Source organism: Triturus cristatus, chromosome 4_2 (assembly GCF_964204655.1).
Source record: "Triturus cristatus chromosome 4_2, aTriCri1.1, whole genome shotgun sequence".
Lineage (NCBI taxonomy): Eukaryota > Metazoa > Chordata > Amphibia > Caudata > Salamandridae > Triturus > Triturus cristatus.
In genome coordinates, this window is record NC_140586.1 from 573,985,306 (window position 1) to 573,999,748 (window position 14,443).

Below are 14,443 nucleotides of genomic sequence, written 5' to 3' on the forward strand. Positions count from 1 at the left end.
CTGGGACACCCCATTATTATTAATGTCCACTGCGAGTACGGGGGTCCCAGGACCGCCGTACTCAGAATAAGCCCCTAAGAGTTACTGTGTTTGAGCAAGTTTGATACATTAAGGAGTGTGGGACGGAGCTGTGTTGAAGAAACGTAGTGAAATGTTTGTGGTACAGCTTGAGCTACTCACACAAAGGAAGCGTATATTTGTGGTTGAAAATATGTTAGGCACATTTGTTTGCTATGCCTTTGAGCTCATGTTTATCATAGTGGGGCAGAATGGATTTGTATTTGTCACACAAGTCTGTGTTTTTAAACATGCAAGTAAAGTGATGCTTTCAGCAGGTTTGTGTCACATCCTATGGAAAGATGTGACTCTTTAAGAAGTGTGGAAGCACAAATGGGTGGTGTGACTAATATCAGGTTTCAGTAAATTGAGCTAAGTTGACTGAGTCTATGTAGAGGTAAAGCACAGGCGATGGGCTATTAATGATGAGCAGTTCATATTTAAACACCTGTGTTGGTTGTTCATTTGAGAATGTATTAAGAACCAAGTGATGATGTGGGGGGGGGGGGGGTTGAGCATGATTGCAGTGAATGATCTTTCAAATGGGGAGTGGGGAGACAGTGCATGGCTAAATGATATGCCTGTGGGATGAAAGAGGCACTGAGGCACACATGGGGAACTTTTTAAAGAAGGTTTGATGCACATTGCAGCGGGTAGGGGGGGTGAGCACATTTCAGCCATTGGTGAGGATGCTGTTGTAGCATGCTTTCTAGATATGTGTTAGCATGACAGAGAAAAACTGAAGCACACGTGGTTTGGCACCTGGATTAGGAAGCTTGAAGTGCACTGGGTTTGATGACTGAAGAAGGTTTCTGCCCACAGATGGAAGGAACAAGTGTTAAGAGAGACACTTTGCTTCAAGACTTTCATGGGGCTGATGCAAAGTTAAGAATTTGCACTTGGATTTTGCGCTGAGGACTGTCATTAGGAAAAATGCAGTGAGATGTTGCACAGTCTCATCCATTTAGCGTGGCTAAGAAGCCCGACCAAATAAATCGTGAAATCTTATCCAACCTTTTGCATCTGAACATATTTCCATTCTGGCTGATGGAGTGCTCGGGAAGTCGCACCAATTAAATATTCAACAGAAACGAGCTTTCTGTCCATGTCTTAGGTTTAGATTTGTTAACGTTTTATTCACTCATAAGAAAATATCCTGGAAATTGCCTTTGCAGTAGGGTAAACTGTCAGAGTCCACATCACAGAGTCTTTTTGATCAAGAAATACAAGTAAAGTCAGCCAGGAAAAAAAGTCAATATTGCATTTTGTTTTCTGTAAAATACATTTCAAGGAAACATTATCTACACCAGAAATGGATGTTGGGAAAACAGATACGAGATTCGTTACAGCACATTACAGCTATTTGAAATCTGCTTATTACTTACTACCAATACTGGAAATGCTGGGGATGCCTGTAAAAAGACAAAATAAAATACATTTTAATGTTAACCATTGCATTGCATTTGCTGAAAAGAACAAGTTGTTTGTTATATAAAATCCAAGTGCATCGTTGAACAGAATACTCAAACAAAAGTAGCATAGCAATTGAGCCAATTCAGTGGTTGACATAATGCATGAACCCTGAATTAGCCAATACATGATTCATTCATGAAGTCAGCGTCCTTCCTTCCCTTGTGGCAGTTTGCATACAGTCATTTCCGCTGCACACCTGAACACATTGCATTGGATATTTGCAGCTAAGGCAACCATTTTGTTTCTCTATTATAACCCATGAAGTCTCATGATAAGCGCTGATGTCATTTGTTTATTATTTATCAACAATTATAATAGAAGCCAATAATCTAATAAAGTCTGGTCACCTTTGAGAGAGATGGCTTATTCCAGGTGTAGTGTTGGAATCAATAAACTGAGCTAATCCATAAACCAAGGCATGGTTTGTGCTGCTGTATAACTCATTGAAGATGTCACATACAAGCTTTCTTTCACCACACACCAGTTGAAGTAAAGGAGGTCAATCATCTTAGCCAGTGTGTGTTACCAGTATGTCAATCACCTTACTGTAGTAGGTCTTCATTCATATTTTTTCGCTTTCATGCTGTCACTGTATCCCGAATCTCGGCACCCTCCTCTGCTGTGATTGGCCGCTTTTGATGCATTATCTTTATCTACTCATCTATATTGTCCGACTACTCAGATGCAGTGAGACGCTAATTGTGGTTAATCTGGTATAGAGTCGCTGAATGTTCTAACCTCATAAAAGAAATGTGTGCTTCACTTAGTATGCTTGACTAATCTAAAAGGTAATTGTTCTAACAGATAGGGCCCTTCATATCGGATCACCCATGTAAGAACGTGAATTATTGGTCGGTAATGGTAGTCCACCACAAATAATAAAATCACTAAACTGTTAGGTCCAGGCAAAGGTTTCAGCAATTTAAACCTGAGCTCAACCCATTGTAACTATTGAATAGAGCAGACAGGCTTACTGTAGAGAAAATGTGTAAAGCGTTTAGAAGTACCAAAACTGTTAAAAAGTTGAAAATACAACAAAATAAAAATCTCACTCAAATTTATAAAAACAGTGTAACATTTAACAGACAAAATGATAACAAGACAACAAAATTCCAATAAGGGTAACCACAGATATGAAGTTTTAAATCTTTAAGGCAAAAAACGTCAAGAAAATATAAAGTGCCAATCAGTAGTCACTGTTTGTGGATGTCCGGGCCTTAAGCATAATTTCAGGCAGACCGAGATGGAGCTCTGGTCAGATACGCCAAGCATGTTTGACCCAGTCAAAGATTTTACCTTGGGACTTCATGTCTGCAGTAGCAGGCAGTGGGGTAATGTAGCAGGCTATATCCGAGGAAGTCCTCTCAAAACCAGATAGATAAGAGACAAGAGCTGAAGCCAATGCGATTGTAGACACAGTTCTGAATGGGAAAAGTTAATACTTCACACCCAGAGAAGTCCTCTCTCGCTCGATACTTTTTATGCCTGTTCCCGGTCAAGATTTCTACATTCAGAATCCTCCACAATGATTTCCACGAGGACGGATACCTTCTCTACCAGGGTCGGCTGAAATTGATTTGCTGCTGCGGAAAAGCTCCAAGCAGGAGAAACGTGTTTATTCCACCCAGCAAAGGCACACCTTGGCGGGATCAGCTTTGGTGATTGGCTCTCAGTCCTCTGGTGGCTGGAAGTCCCACAGCTTTTCAAAGATTGTAGGAGAAGTCCAGTTAGACATAGCCAAAGGCCTCAGGAACTCAGTGAGAGCATTTACGGGTCAGGACTCACTCAAGCAAAGGCCACCAGCAACATCTAGTCTAAGTCCAGTTGCAGCTGATCAGGCGGACACTTCCAAGTAAAAGGTCTCTAGCAGCTTGTTGTATCCCTGTAGACACATAGGAGGTCAGCTTGTTGGACATTGTAACATTACGTTGCTACATGTCGTACTTTTAAATACAATGTACCCTAACTAGTGGGCTACTTATTAATACTTAAAAGCAAGTTTTCCCCTCAAAAATGGTTATTTTGACATGCCGGACCGCAAGTTTAAACTGCAGCAATCAGGCTACACTGGCAAGCCTGAAATCGTGTTCTCCCTTTCACGCTAGTGAATAGGCAATAAGTTCTGAGGTCCACAGTGACATTTACCTTTCCATTCCATGTGTGTACGTCTGCACCATATACTATGGCCTTACAGGAAAGTTAAATATGGCAATTCGAAGTTAGACAATTTTTCCATATTTGAGGGGCCCAAGCACATGCAATTGGACCTGATTAGCAGTGTCCCAGTGCAGAGAGTAAAAAAAACAGCAACATCAGTCCAACAAATGGGGGTGATCAAGCAAAAAGGGACAGTTTCTCACAAGCTATGACTGCATTCTGTATGCTCAAGATCTTTACCCATTTGCACTCTTACTCAGTTCAAAGAAAAGCTACCATTATGAAGGCTATGATTCACTTACACAAGCTGTAGTAACTGTTGTAGTGAAAAGGGAATGATTCCTACCTATGTCTGATCACTAGCCACACACCTCAGATTTAATGTGGTACCATCAACCACTAACAAATAATGCATACAAAATATAATTCAACCATTGTCAGAGTCCAAATAAAAGTGACAACATAAGGAAATATCAGCCTAGATGGCATATGAATAGAATTAGAGTGGTTCCAACCAAAGCAGGCGGGAAAAAATATTTCTTAGAGTACAGACTTATTTGAGGATAGACTGGTCTAAGCTTGTACCAGATTTTGAGCTAATAATGGCTTAAACTGGGCCGGGATGTCTGAAAAGGTGGCCTCTGTTTTGCAATAAGTGCTTGGTATTATGTGCAAGCAGAGGATTGTATATTAATCATACAATTGTCTATTTTTATGTCTACTAAAATATGAACCAGAACAGAATGACATGCTCTTGAGACATTGTTTAGGAGTGGCCATGATTTAACAGCACATTATCTCACAAAAGTAAATGCCATCGCTTCTACCTTTGTTCTTCTTTGGCTATGTGTAGATCAGCCAAGACAAGAGGCAGTACTAATTTGTAAAAGTATGTTATACAAGCCATCAATCGAGGGAAATTACACTTTAAGAAACAGTGAAAGCCAGAGAATGGCATTGAAAGGAATGTCTGGTGCCCAAGGGAGAAAACAGATGGAATCCCAAACTTATTTCAAATCTCAGACTGATGATAGGATGCAGTAGAATGGATTACAGCCAGACATTTATTTTATTTTTATAGACAGGGGCACACTTTCCAGGAAATCTAGTGAAATTAGTTAGAAATATTGCCACACAAACAATCTAACCATCACAATAGAAAGAAAAAGGGCATACACATCACAAGTGGTTACACACTCAAAGAAAGATGACATGGAATGTGAAAACGAAGATGAACATTATTTCAGGAGTGGACTCCTATGTGGGACAATTGTAGACAGGACATATTGGAAAATCTCTGAGATGATATAGGAACCATTATAAAGAGTGGTCATCTTAACACAAAGAAAGAGATCCGAAAGAATTTGAACATAATGTAATAGAGCATCCACATTAAATTGTGCTTGAGTGGAGTTAGATTCCATGGTGAGTCCAGGTTCTGAACCTGACAAAATATTTCAGAATTGTAATATTGTTAGCCCAGCATCATTACCATAAAGCTGACACTTAACACACTGGAGGGTATCTATGTGTTTGATTCGGCACACAATTGATGTGTGATGGCACTAATTCTTTCAAAATATAGATGAAACATGGGCATGGGATGTGAAATTCTTGTTGATTATTTTAAACTATTAACATGTAAGAGGAACTTGATTTTCCGCTCGACCAGAGCATAAACGGGCTGTAGGTTTGTAGTCTGCTGGAGTCAAAATGATCTGAGGAAGAAGAGTGGAATATCATAAACCCCAGAGCTGGGGATGAGACAGGTGTGTTAAAGGTTGAGGCACCTCTATAGTGATTGTTAAGGCATGCCATCTCAATTGAGTTTTATAGTGTGTTGACTAAAGACACTTAAAATGTGATAAAACCTGCACCTAAGTTAATCGCACTACCAACTTTGAACCGTTGCTTGGTGGTCCAGCTCCCTTTCCATCAACAGGCTCCGTATAAATGCAGTTCTTAGGATCTGAGGACCTGATAAGAATCTTGTAGAGGTAGAATCCCAAGGACTCCTCCCAGGTGCAGAATGCATGACAAGCGTGCAAACGTCCAAGACGAAACAACACTTTATATCCTGGTCATCTGGGACAGCATATGGGTGTGCTGAATTACCCAATGTGAATATTAGTTTTTGAAATAATATTGTGAAATGACCCAAAAATATTGGAAAACACTCTTGCTTGTGCTTCACAAAGCTTCACATTTAAAGCACTAACAAAGTTAATCACGAGCTGTAACGATTCATAAGCTCATGATAAAGCAAGAAAAATGTAGTTTAAATAATACGGTTGGCTTGTAGAAAATTAACATGAGTTATGCTTAAAGAAACAGAAAATGAAAAACGTCCCTTTCTATAAATGTGCAAATTAACGTGTAACATGTTTAGCCTGATTCTTTGTAGCAACCATACAGTTTTATCGTATTTTCATTGTCAAGTTAAGCTAGGCCTCATTCATTCTCTATTCTCTGCATTTCCTTTAGTTTAACTTTCTTGAATAAATATTTCTTTTAGGAGAATGTGGCACAGTGCTGTATTAAATAAATAATTCACGTTAGCCTTAGAAAACATGTCATCCTCGTAGAATGTGCTGAATCCGATAAATGTTTTCTTTTCTTCCTCATTGCATTTGGTTAGATATTAGCTATCACTTGTTCACAATAACGAATAACAACAGAATAATTAAAACAAAGGTGTATGCAGGGAAATGTGAAGCTTATCTGTAGAAGTTCCAACTAGAATGTTTCTGCTTTAGACTAGTTCATTGTCACACAGTGGAGTTCTGAATAGCTAATAGAGTAAGCTGCAGGGTTGTCGTGGGAACTCGATGTGAAACCAAAGTACATAGACAATCGCAACTTAGTATGCCGCTTAAAGATAATGTTAGCTGTTCTTGCATGTTACAGTGAGAATAAAGAAGGATGTGGCAGACCATTGGATGATCCTTTCATAATTGGTTGAAGGTGACATAGCACTGAAGAAGATGGATACATACGTTTTTGTGTTTAATATACGTGCTCCTAGTTAGATAGTAATCACTTGCACTTCCACCACCCTTTTCTAAGACATGCACTGAGAGCCTTATGCTGAAGAAACTGGTCCTGGCTAATTGCACTGTAACCATCATTTTGCCTTTTACACTGTAAGCTACTGCTGATTGTGTTTCCCACATTTTCTTTAAGAACACAGCTATTGCTGTGACTAACTCCTAATTGAGAGACAACTCTGACGGGTTTTCCAGAACTAATCTTCATGAGAAATTCAGCTAAAATCTAAATACTATTTCTAGATGCTCCTTAAAAATCTCACTCTTTTCCATAGAACTCTTCATAGGTTCTGATAGGTTAGGGCCTATTAGAGAAAAATATTGACTTAGGTAAATTTCCTTTATGGATAATATTTTCCTGCTTGTTGCTAATCATTATTTTTCTTGATATTTCTGTAAACAGGCTTAACTAATTTGAACTTGAATAAAGATTTAACTTAAACCACTAAAACTAAAAAGAAAAAGCTTTTAAAATTCATCTACATTTTCATTATTGTCTAAACTTAATAAGTAGTGTTAAAATTTGTTATTGATTTATGCGCTATTCTAAAACGGTGGCAAAGACCCAGTCGACCTGAAGAAGATTAGAGGGTGCGGAGTTAGCGACTGCTGTTGTAAGTTAAAGGGTTGAACTGTTTAAAATTAATCATGCGCCAGCACGCACATGTAATGAATAAAAGGTATGGTGAAATGAACTCAGGTGCCCAACTTTAAATACATGGACTACACATTATCATGAACACTGAAACTATTATGAACATAACCGTGACACTATAGTATTTAGGAAGCACAGATAAAAAATGAATTGAGCATATTTTGTGAAACAAGATATTTTGTTAATCTTTATCCATAAGGATTCAATATTTAAATGAGGAAGAAATATATATAGGTTTATTGTACATGCTGTGCACAGGGTAACATAGTGCAATGACTTGCACTGTGATTCTAGTGATACTGCGTGAAGTCTTAAACATAAGTTGTAAGAGCACACAAATGCATATGCAATGTGCCATGTGAACAATGCTCAGAATCCTCATTAGTGGGTCTACTACACCTCAGAATGCAGGGGGTGAACACTTCAGGGAATTCAGGATTACGATGAGTCATAAACAGCAAGGATAATCCTTTAAAACCCTATAAGGCACATAAACTAATATGGAATGACACCATAAGATAGATAACCGCTTCATCCATTCAGTCTCTATATATTATTGTTGTGTCACAAAGTCAGTTACAAACGAGTAAAGGCCAAAAGCAATATTTCACAACTTAAAAGGACTTAAAAAAATAATTTCTGATGAGCATAGACCATAACCCACAGAACCTCAGTATATTGCAGTGGGAAGGCCACTGATTGTGGTGATGGACAAAGAAGCAATCAAACAAAACTTCATATAGTGTTCATGTCTAAAACCCATTTATAATGAATCCAGTAAAGACCAGAAAACCCTCCAATATATCAATATATTGCAGTCATGCCCCCACAATCACGGATGGCCAAGGGAGACAGAAAGTGAATCCTAGACAATTCTCTAGAAAATCTAAGTTTAATCAAAAGTCTTACCTTGTATCTCTTGAGACAAGTTAGAAATTGCTAGATTAAAATCTCCAATGCTATCACCTTAGACTGGTTTGAAAACACATTGCACGGGCATGTGCATAAACATTAAAGATTACATTCTCGCAGCCCAACTCGTTCCTACTGTGCTGCTGACTGGGGCAGCAGGCCTTTCGACATCCATGATATGGTATCTCTGCTCCCACAAGAGTGGGTTTACAAGCCAGCAGATCAATGCATTGGACTGGGAGCCATTCTGCCTGGTAACTGTTTGCCATTAATAGCACCCTCTCTAGCCACCATTTTGGATTGGGTAAAGCAAGCATCCTATGGCCTCTCCTGCCTTGAAACTAACACACAGCTGAAAAGTGAGTTAAAAAAAAGTAGCTCAGGAACCCACAAGTAGCTGTTAGACTTAAGGAGAAAGAATTAGAAATCAAAAATTGCACTCATGAGTTGGCATTTAGGGGAGAGAGTAGGATGACCTCGCCCTGCCTGTGAGAGACCGTGAGCGAAATTTACTAAAACATTTTTTTGCAATGTAAGGTTTCTGCACTGTATTGCATGAAAGGGAGAGAGAAGGAAAGTGCCTGCCATATCTATTATGATACAATGCTGTATGTCTATCCCCTGTACTAGCACACTTTAGGGTGGCTAACACCATGCACCCACCCTTACACATTGTCTGTGATGTCCATTTTATGACCATAAATTGGTACACATACTATACTTAGACACTGTTTACAACTTGTCAAAGTTTGTATTTGAGGTGTACAGTACAGCACTCATGTAAAGTTGCAAATGTTTGGAGAAAAGAAAACTCTTCTCCAATGTTACACCTGCAATGAGAATGTGGGCATTTTCTGGTGCAAAGCCCTGTCTACCTTTTTCAGTAGATACAGCTTTGTGTTAAAAGCCAGTGGTGGTTGCATTGGAGCACCAACATATGGCCCAATGTACCCCTCCTGAATGAAAGTAGCACAATGAAGCAATGCTACTCTCTATGTTACTTTACAGAGAAATCAGGATCTGTGATTCTGGGGAAATCACATAATGTCTCCCTGCATACAACAACAACAACAAAATCTGACCTTCTGTAATGTAATCTAGCGTTTATGTAAGCGCTCAAAAGCCCTTGGGTAAAGTTCATACTATATAGAACTATTAATAAACAAATAAATTAATATTAAAAAATGCAGAGAAAACACGGAAATGTCATGAGCTAATGTGGTTACATGGAAATAATAATTCAATAAAGTCCACAGCAAAACAGTTAATTGTAGTTTTCTTTATTATCATAACCATATTTTCCTAGTGTAGGGTGACACTTCACCTAACACTTGTACCCTGAAACTAGGGACAAATCCAACATTTTAAACATTCTGCCCCATTCAGGAAACACCGCAGGAATCCTTCTAGTGGGTGTCACAGAAAGCCTACCTACCTCTGGAGAATAAGTCTAGGTTTTACTGATAGGCATCGGGTGTTTTGTTCTTCTGGGTGCGAATGGCATGACCAGAAACTAGAACATATACCAAGACAGGTAACAATTATGAAGATGGCGGCCGTAGGTCACTTGTATGTGAAACTGCTGCCCCAGTGGTAGCCAGTACAGACGCTCTGTACCAGGAGAAGAATAATGATGACCAGGAGCCAATGTGGTGGAACCTGTACATGAGAACAACTACTTAATTTTTGTACATTTGAAGTGGTCCAGCGGAGCTGTTTTTTTAGAGGATGCATCCTAATACCTAAGGTTTATGATGAAAAGTTAACAAATTAACTCATCAATAAGTAAACACACATTTGTCAAAGGGTGTTATCTCAGGAGGCACATTTGTATTAGTCATTACATTTATGGCAGGAAATACAGTTTAAAGCACAGGTCACTTTTAAGTGACGAATAAAGAAGTAGGAACATCTCTTCCGGTGGAAGCACGTTGGAAATCTCCAATGGGTCTCACGCTGGCAAACATTCCACAAAGAACTGTGCTCTCATAAATCTATTATAAATGTATCTGCAACATGCTCTGACATTGCAGTACATGATAGAAGTGAATGAATAAAAGATAAAAGCAGGCAGCAGGCAGCAGTCTGCCATGGCTGCCCCGTGATCTTCTCAAAGGGGCTGCCGCAAGAAGTGCTGAATCTCTCCAAATTGAAGTTTAATGTTTCTCCTCCTACATCTCAGGGCGCATTGGAATTGTAAGGCACCCCAGATTGCCTTAGAGGACATGCTGAATGTCGGATAGCACCATATAGCAACCTGCAGTAGTGATCCAGGTGAAAACCAAAGACAAGAGGTTTAAATTGAAAAGGTAAATCTCATATGAAGGAAGCAGTGACATTAGGGAGTAAATCACAGAATGGATACTGGAGCACAAGGAAAAGCAAAGAGGCGAGAAGAGAGAGAAACTGTAGGAGGAGTGGATCACAACGCTGTGGGTGTTTGGAAGCAACGTGAAGCAGAGAGCTTAGAAGTGAAATGGAGAGACGGGAAAGAGAGTGACCAATGCAAAAAGGAGGAGTGAGGGATCTCTCAAAGACAGTTGTCTTTATACACAAAGCCTTTTTTCACACTTCCAGTCAATGAATTCCACTAGGAGACTTTTTGTTACCTTCTTTCATTCGACCCCACCATCCATTCCAAAAGTGAAATGCAGAAGCAAGCACTGCACACACCTCTACTTTTCCTTTGCTCAACTAAGCAGTACCCTCTCATAACCAATGAAAAGTAATAACAGCCTTAAAGGTCTAAGGGTTCCCCAGCTGTTATCTTAAGCACAGGGCAAGGTTAGTCCTCCATCCTGGACCCACTGTGCCTACTGGTTATTCAGGAACTTGTGCTCTCATTAGAAATGCCCAGTTCTCATCATTCAATCGGAGGAAGTGATGAAGAAAAGAAGCAGATACTAGGATATAAGAGAAAAGAGAGAGGGGTTGAGAGTGTGTCCAACAAGGGAAATTACGTTTTTATGGAGTGCGATACCTCAGAGATATTATAAATGTCCCCAGTGACATTTGACAACAGTAACAATTTCAGAATAATATATATGGGATACATAATGAGTAACCTTGTAACATGGTACAAAATTGCCCCTTAGGAGTTCTAGTGGCATCATAAAATTACAAGGCCAAAGGTTGATTGGTTGCTAAATGCCACAACAACCGAGAGATGAAAATATAGGAAAAAAATACACATTACCTGTCATAAATGTTTTATGTTACATGTTTATCTAGGGATAGCTGACTTGAAAAAAAATTCTTTAAAATGCAACAATGGGCACTGACTAAAATTAGTATGTTTAAGTTTTGTTAACTTTTCAGCAATAACTCATTGATAAAACAAAGACCAGTGATAAGGGCCAGCGGATTTAAGTGATTCTGTGGCCGCAGCATTTGTTTACCACATAATTCTGGATCTACAACATTTGCCACATAGTGTTGCAACTAATTTGCAGATTTAGAAAATTTTGTTTCAAGCTAAAATGGATGCACAAAATAATACTTCCAGAGAATGTGCAGTATAATTTTCATTTTTGTCACAAAATTAGATAGCTTTACCATATAATTTGATCTTCCATGCCACATAATCCTAGTAGTTCTGACAAACATTGGTTTGAGAGCTTTCTTTATGGTGATGAAACAAAGATTACAGGGAACCAAGATCACAATTCCCTGTGACATATGGGTTTTCATACCACTTCATTTTGCATATGTATGTATGACTACAACAGATGGTATCAAGACTAAGCAGATGTTATCTTTGGTTTATGCCAAATGCTTTTAATGTGTGCTCATTAAAAGAAACTATTTGTTCACAGGTGTTTATGTTTAAGTAGTGACGTAAAATGACACTGAATAGGTCATGTGACCATTACCAGAGTTATTTTCCTCGTTAAGTCATGGATTAGTAACATGCATTCCGAAGGCTTAGTGTTTACAGGTCAGGTGGGCTTTTCTACGCTAACAAGATGAAATTTGACAGTTACACTGTAGTAATAATTGTGCGAAAGTAAGTTCATTAGCATATTTGCACTAAATTACGTTATATTGGGCCACATATATTTCCCTGACATGACATCAATGTATTTATTTACAGTTTAATATAGTGCACACAAGATTACATAGGGCCCAATAAAATATTTATTTGTAGGAAGTTTTCTATTAACCATGCATTCATACATTTATTACTACAGTACCAAGGTCATATTCCGTGTTATTAATCGAGTGGAACTTAACTGATCTGAAAAAATGCTGTTTAATGTTTCACAGATTCCATTTTAAAATCACTTTACAAAAGAAAAGAAAAGGGGTCACACTTGCATGGCCTAACATTTCTGATTGTATCTCATGTACAGAGTTAACCCATTCCATTCTGGCTATAAGCAAAGACTTTTGTTTATACCTTCTGTGCATGAAGAACAGCATGTTATACTCCACACAAGCAGATCCACTGAGTGTAAAATGCTATTCATGACCATTGTTAAGGGAGGGAAGGGGCATCATAACCAACGCAAGATATTGCCTCTTGTGGCTCATGGTCCCTATGCATAGTAACATATGGTGCTAAATAACATATTACACTCTGCATATCTGCATACCCACCGTATCTGAAATTGAAAAGCATTTCATACGCCGGACGTTATCATTAGGTATGGGTGAAATTTAAACTCCAACGGGATGATTTAGAACTTTGGGATTTTTGTGTTATGCTTGTGATGTGAAATTGCTGAAATTATGCCTTTAAGACACGTCACGCAATTAAGCCACTATTTGCAGCAAAAGTATAGTGCTACAGTGCGAGAACAACCTGAACAACAAGAACATAATCGGCTGTCTTTAGTGGCAATTGTGTTTTTCGCACTTCTTTATTGCAAAATAAAATTCCTTGCATCAAATATTGATGCAGGGACATATTTTTACACTAAAATATACTGAAAAATGATATGTTTGCACTTTGCAAAATTTTGAGCAATTAGGTGAAGGCAAGATGCACTAAATTTGCCCACCCCTAATTATCATGTGTTAGGATTTCTGCTTACTTTCAGCTCTCCGTTGACTGATGAAAAGGTTCACATTTCCCTTACCCTGCCAATGGCATGTCTTCCTAGATTTGGAGGCCTCTGGCATTGATACACAAATAGTGTTCTGCAAAGGAAAGGCTTTATGATGGATGGTGCACTGATATGGCCAGGCGTTAAAAATCACTTTGTATTTTATTAGATTAGCTTCATATTACCATCATTTGGCCCCTCTTTTACCTGTCAGTTGTCTGGATTAAGCTATGTAATAGAAATTTAATTGAGCATCATAATAAAAGCACACGTTAGGTCGCTCATATTGATCATCCACATCATTGATTTTTCAGCTCTCAATTGAATTCTCAAGCGGAATTAAGGTGCCATAATCAGCACTGAGTGTGATTGGACTTTGTATAAACAATGGAATTATTGCCTTTTCTACTACAGGTGTTTTAACACCGATATTCACCGCGCTGTTATGACTCTTTGCCAGGTAAGGCTATACTAAAAAACAAAACCTGATATTACAAAAAACATTAAAACGTGTTGGATCCCATGCAATTAAATCTACCCCCACCAACTATACAGATAGGAATACTGTTTGTACTCTTTCTGAAGTCATGGATCTAAACCCCGGGACATTATCTTGTTGAAATTTGGAGTATCTTAACTTCTCATCTTAACCTACTTGGCGTGCTCATAAAAAAGGGTAAACAACGTTTACCCCGCAACTTTTTCCCCGCTTGGAATCACAACGCGGTCGTTACAGCGACCGCGTTGTGATTCCGCATACCATTACTCCGCAAGTCGGAAGACCGACTTGCGGAGGGGGGGGAGGTGTTGGATTTAAAATCCAACACCTTCCCTAGTGTCCGCACACACTGGAGTTGGAATAGTAAATTATACTATTCCAACATCCAGCGCCCCCCCTCCACAAGTCGTTGTTCCGACTTGCGGAGTAATGGTATGCGGAATCACAACGCGGTCGTTGTAACAACCGCGTTGTGATTCCAAGCGGGGAAAAAGACGGCGGAATAACGTCGTACATTCATAAAAAAGCCTGCTTTAGTCTTCTTTAAGACCAGTAGCTTCTCCTAAGAAGTTATCCCCAAAAACATGATGGAGAG

At 38.9% G+C, this 14,443-nt stretch overlaps 1 protein-coding gene across 3 annotated transcripts in view; it reads right to left on the reverse strand.

Moving 5' to 3' along the window:
* The window catches only part of NTNG1 (netrin G1), an 800,162-nt gene that overhangs the window by 275,311 nt on the left and 510,408 nt on the right, over positions 1-14,443 (reverse strand). For all 3 annotated transcript variants that reach the window (XM_085602246.1, XM_085602244.1, XM_085602247.1), the window contains exon 5: positions 1,443-1,469. In XM_085602246.1, coding sequence (XP_085458372.1) covers positions 1,443-1,469 — 27 coding nt within the window. The remainder of the gene's footprint in view (positions 1-1,442; positions 1,470-14,443) is intronic.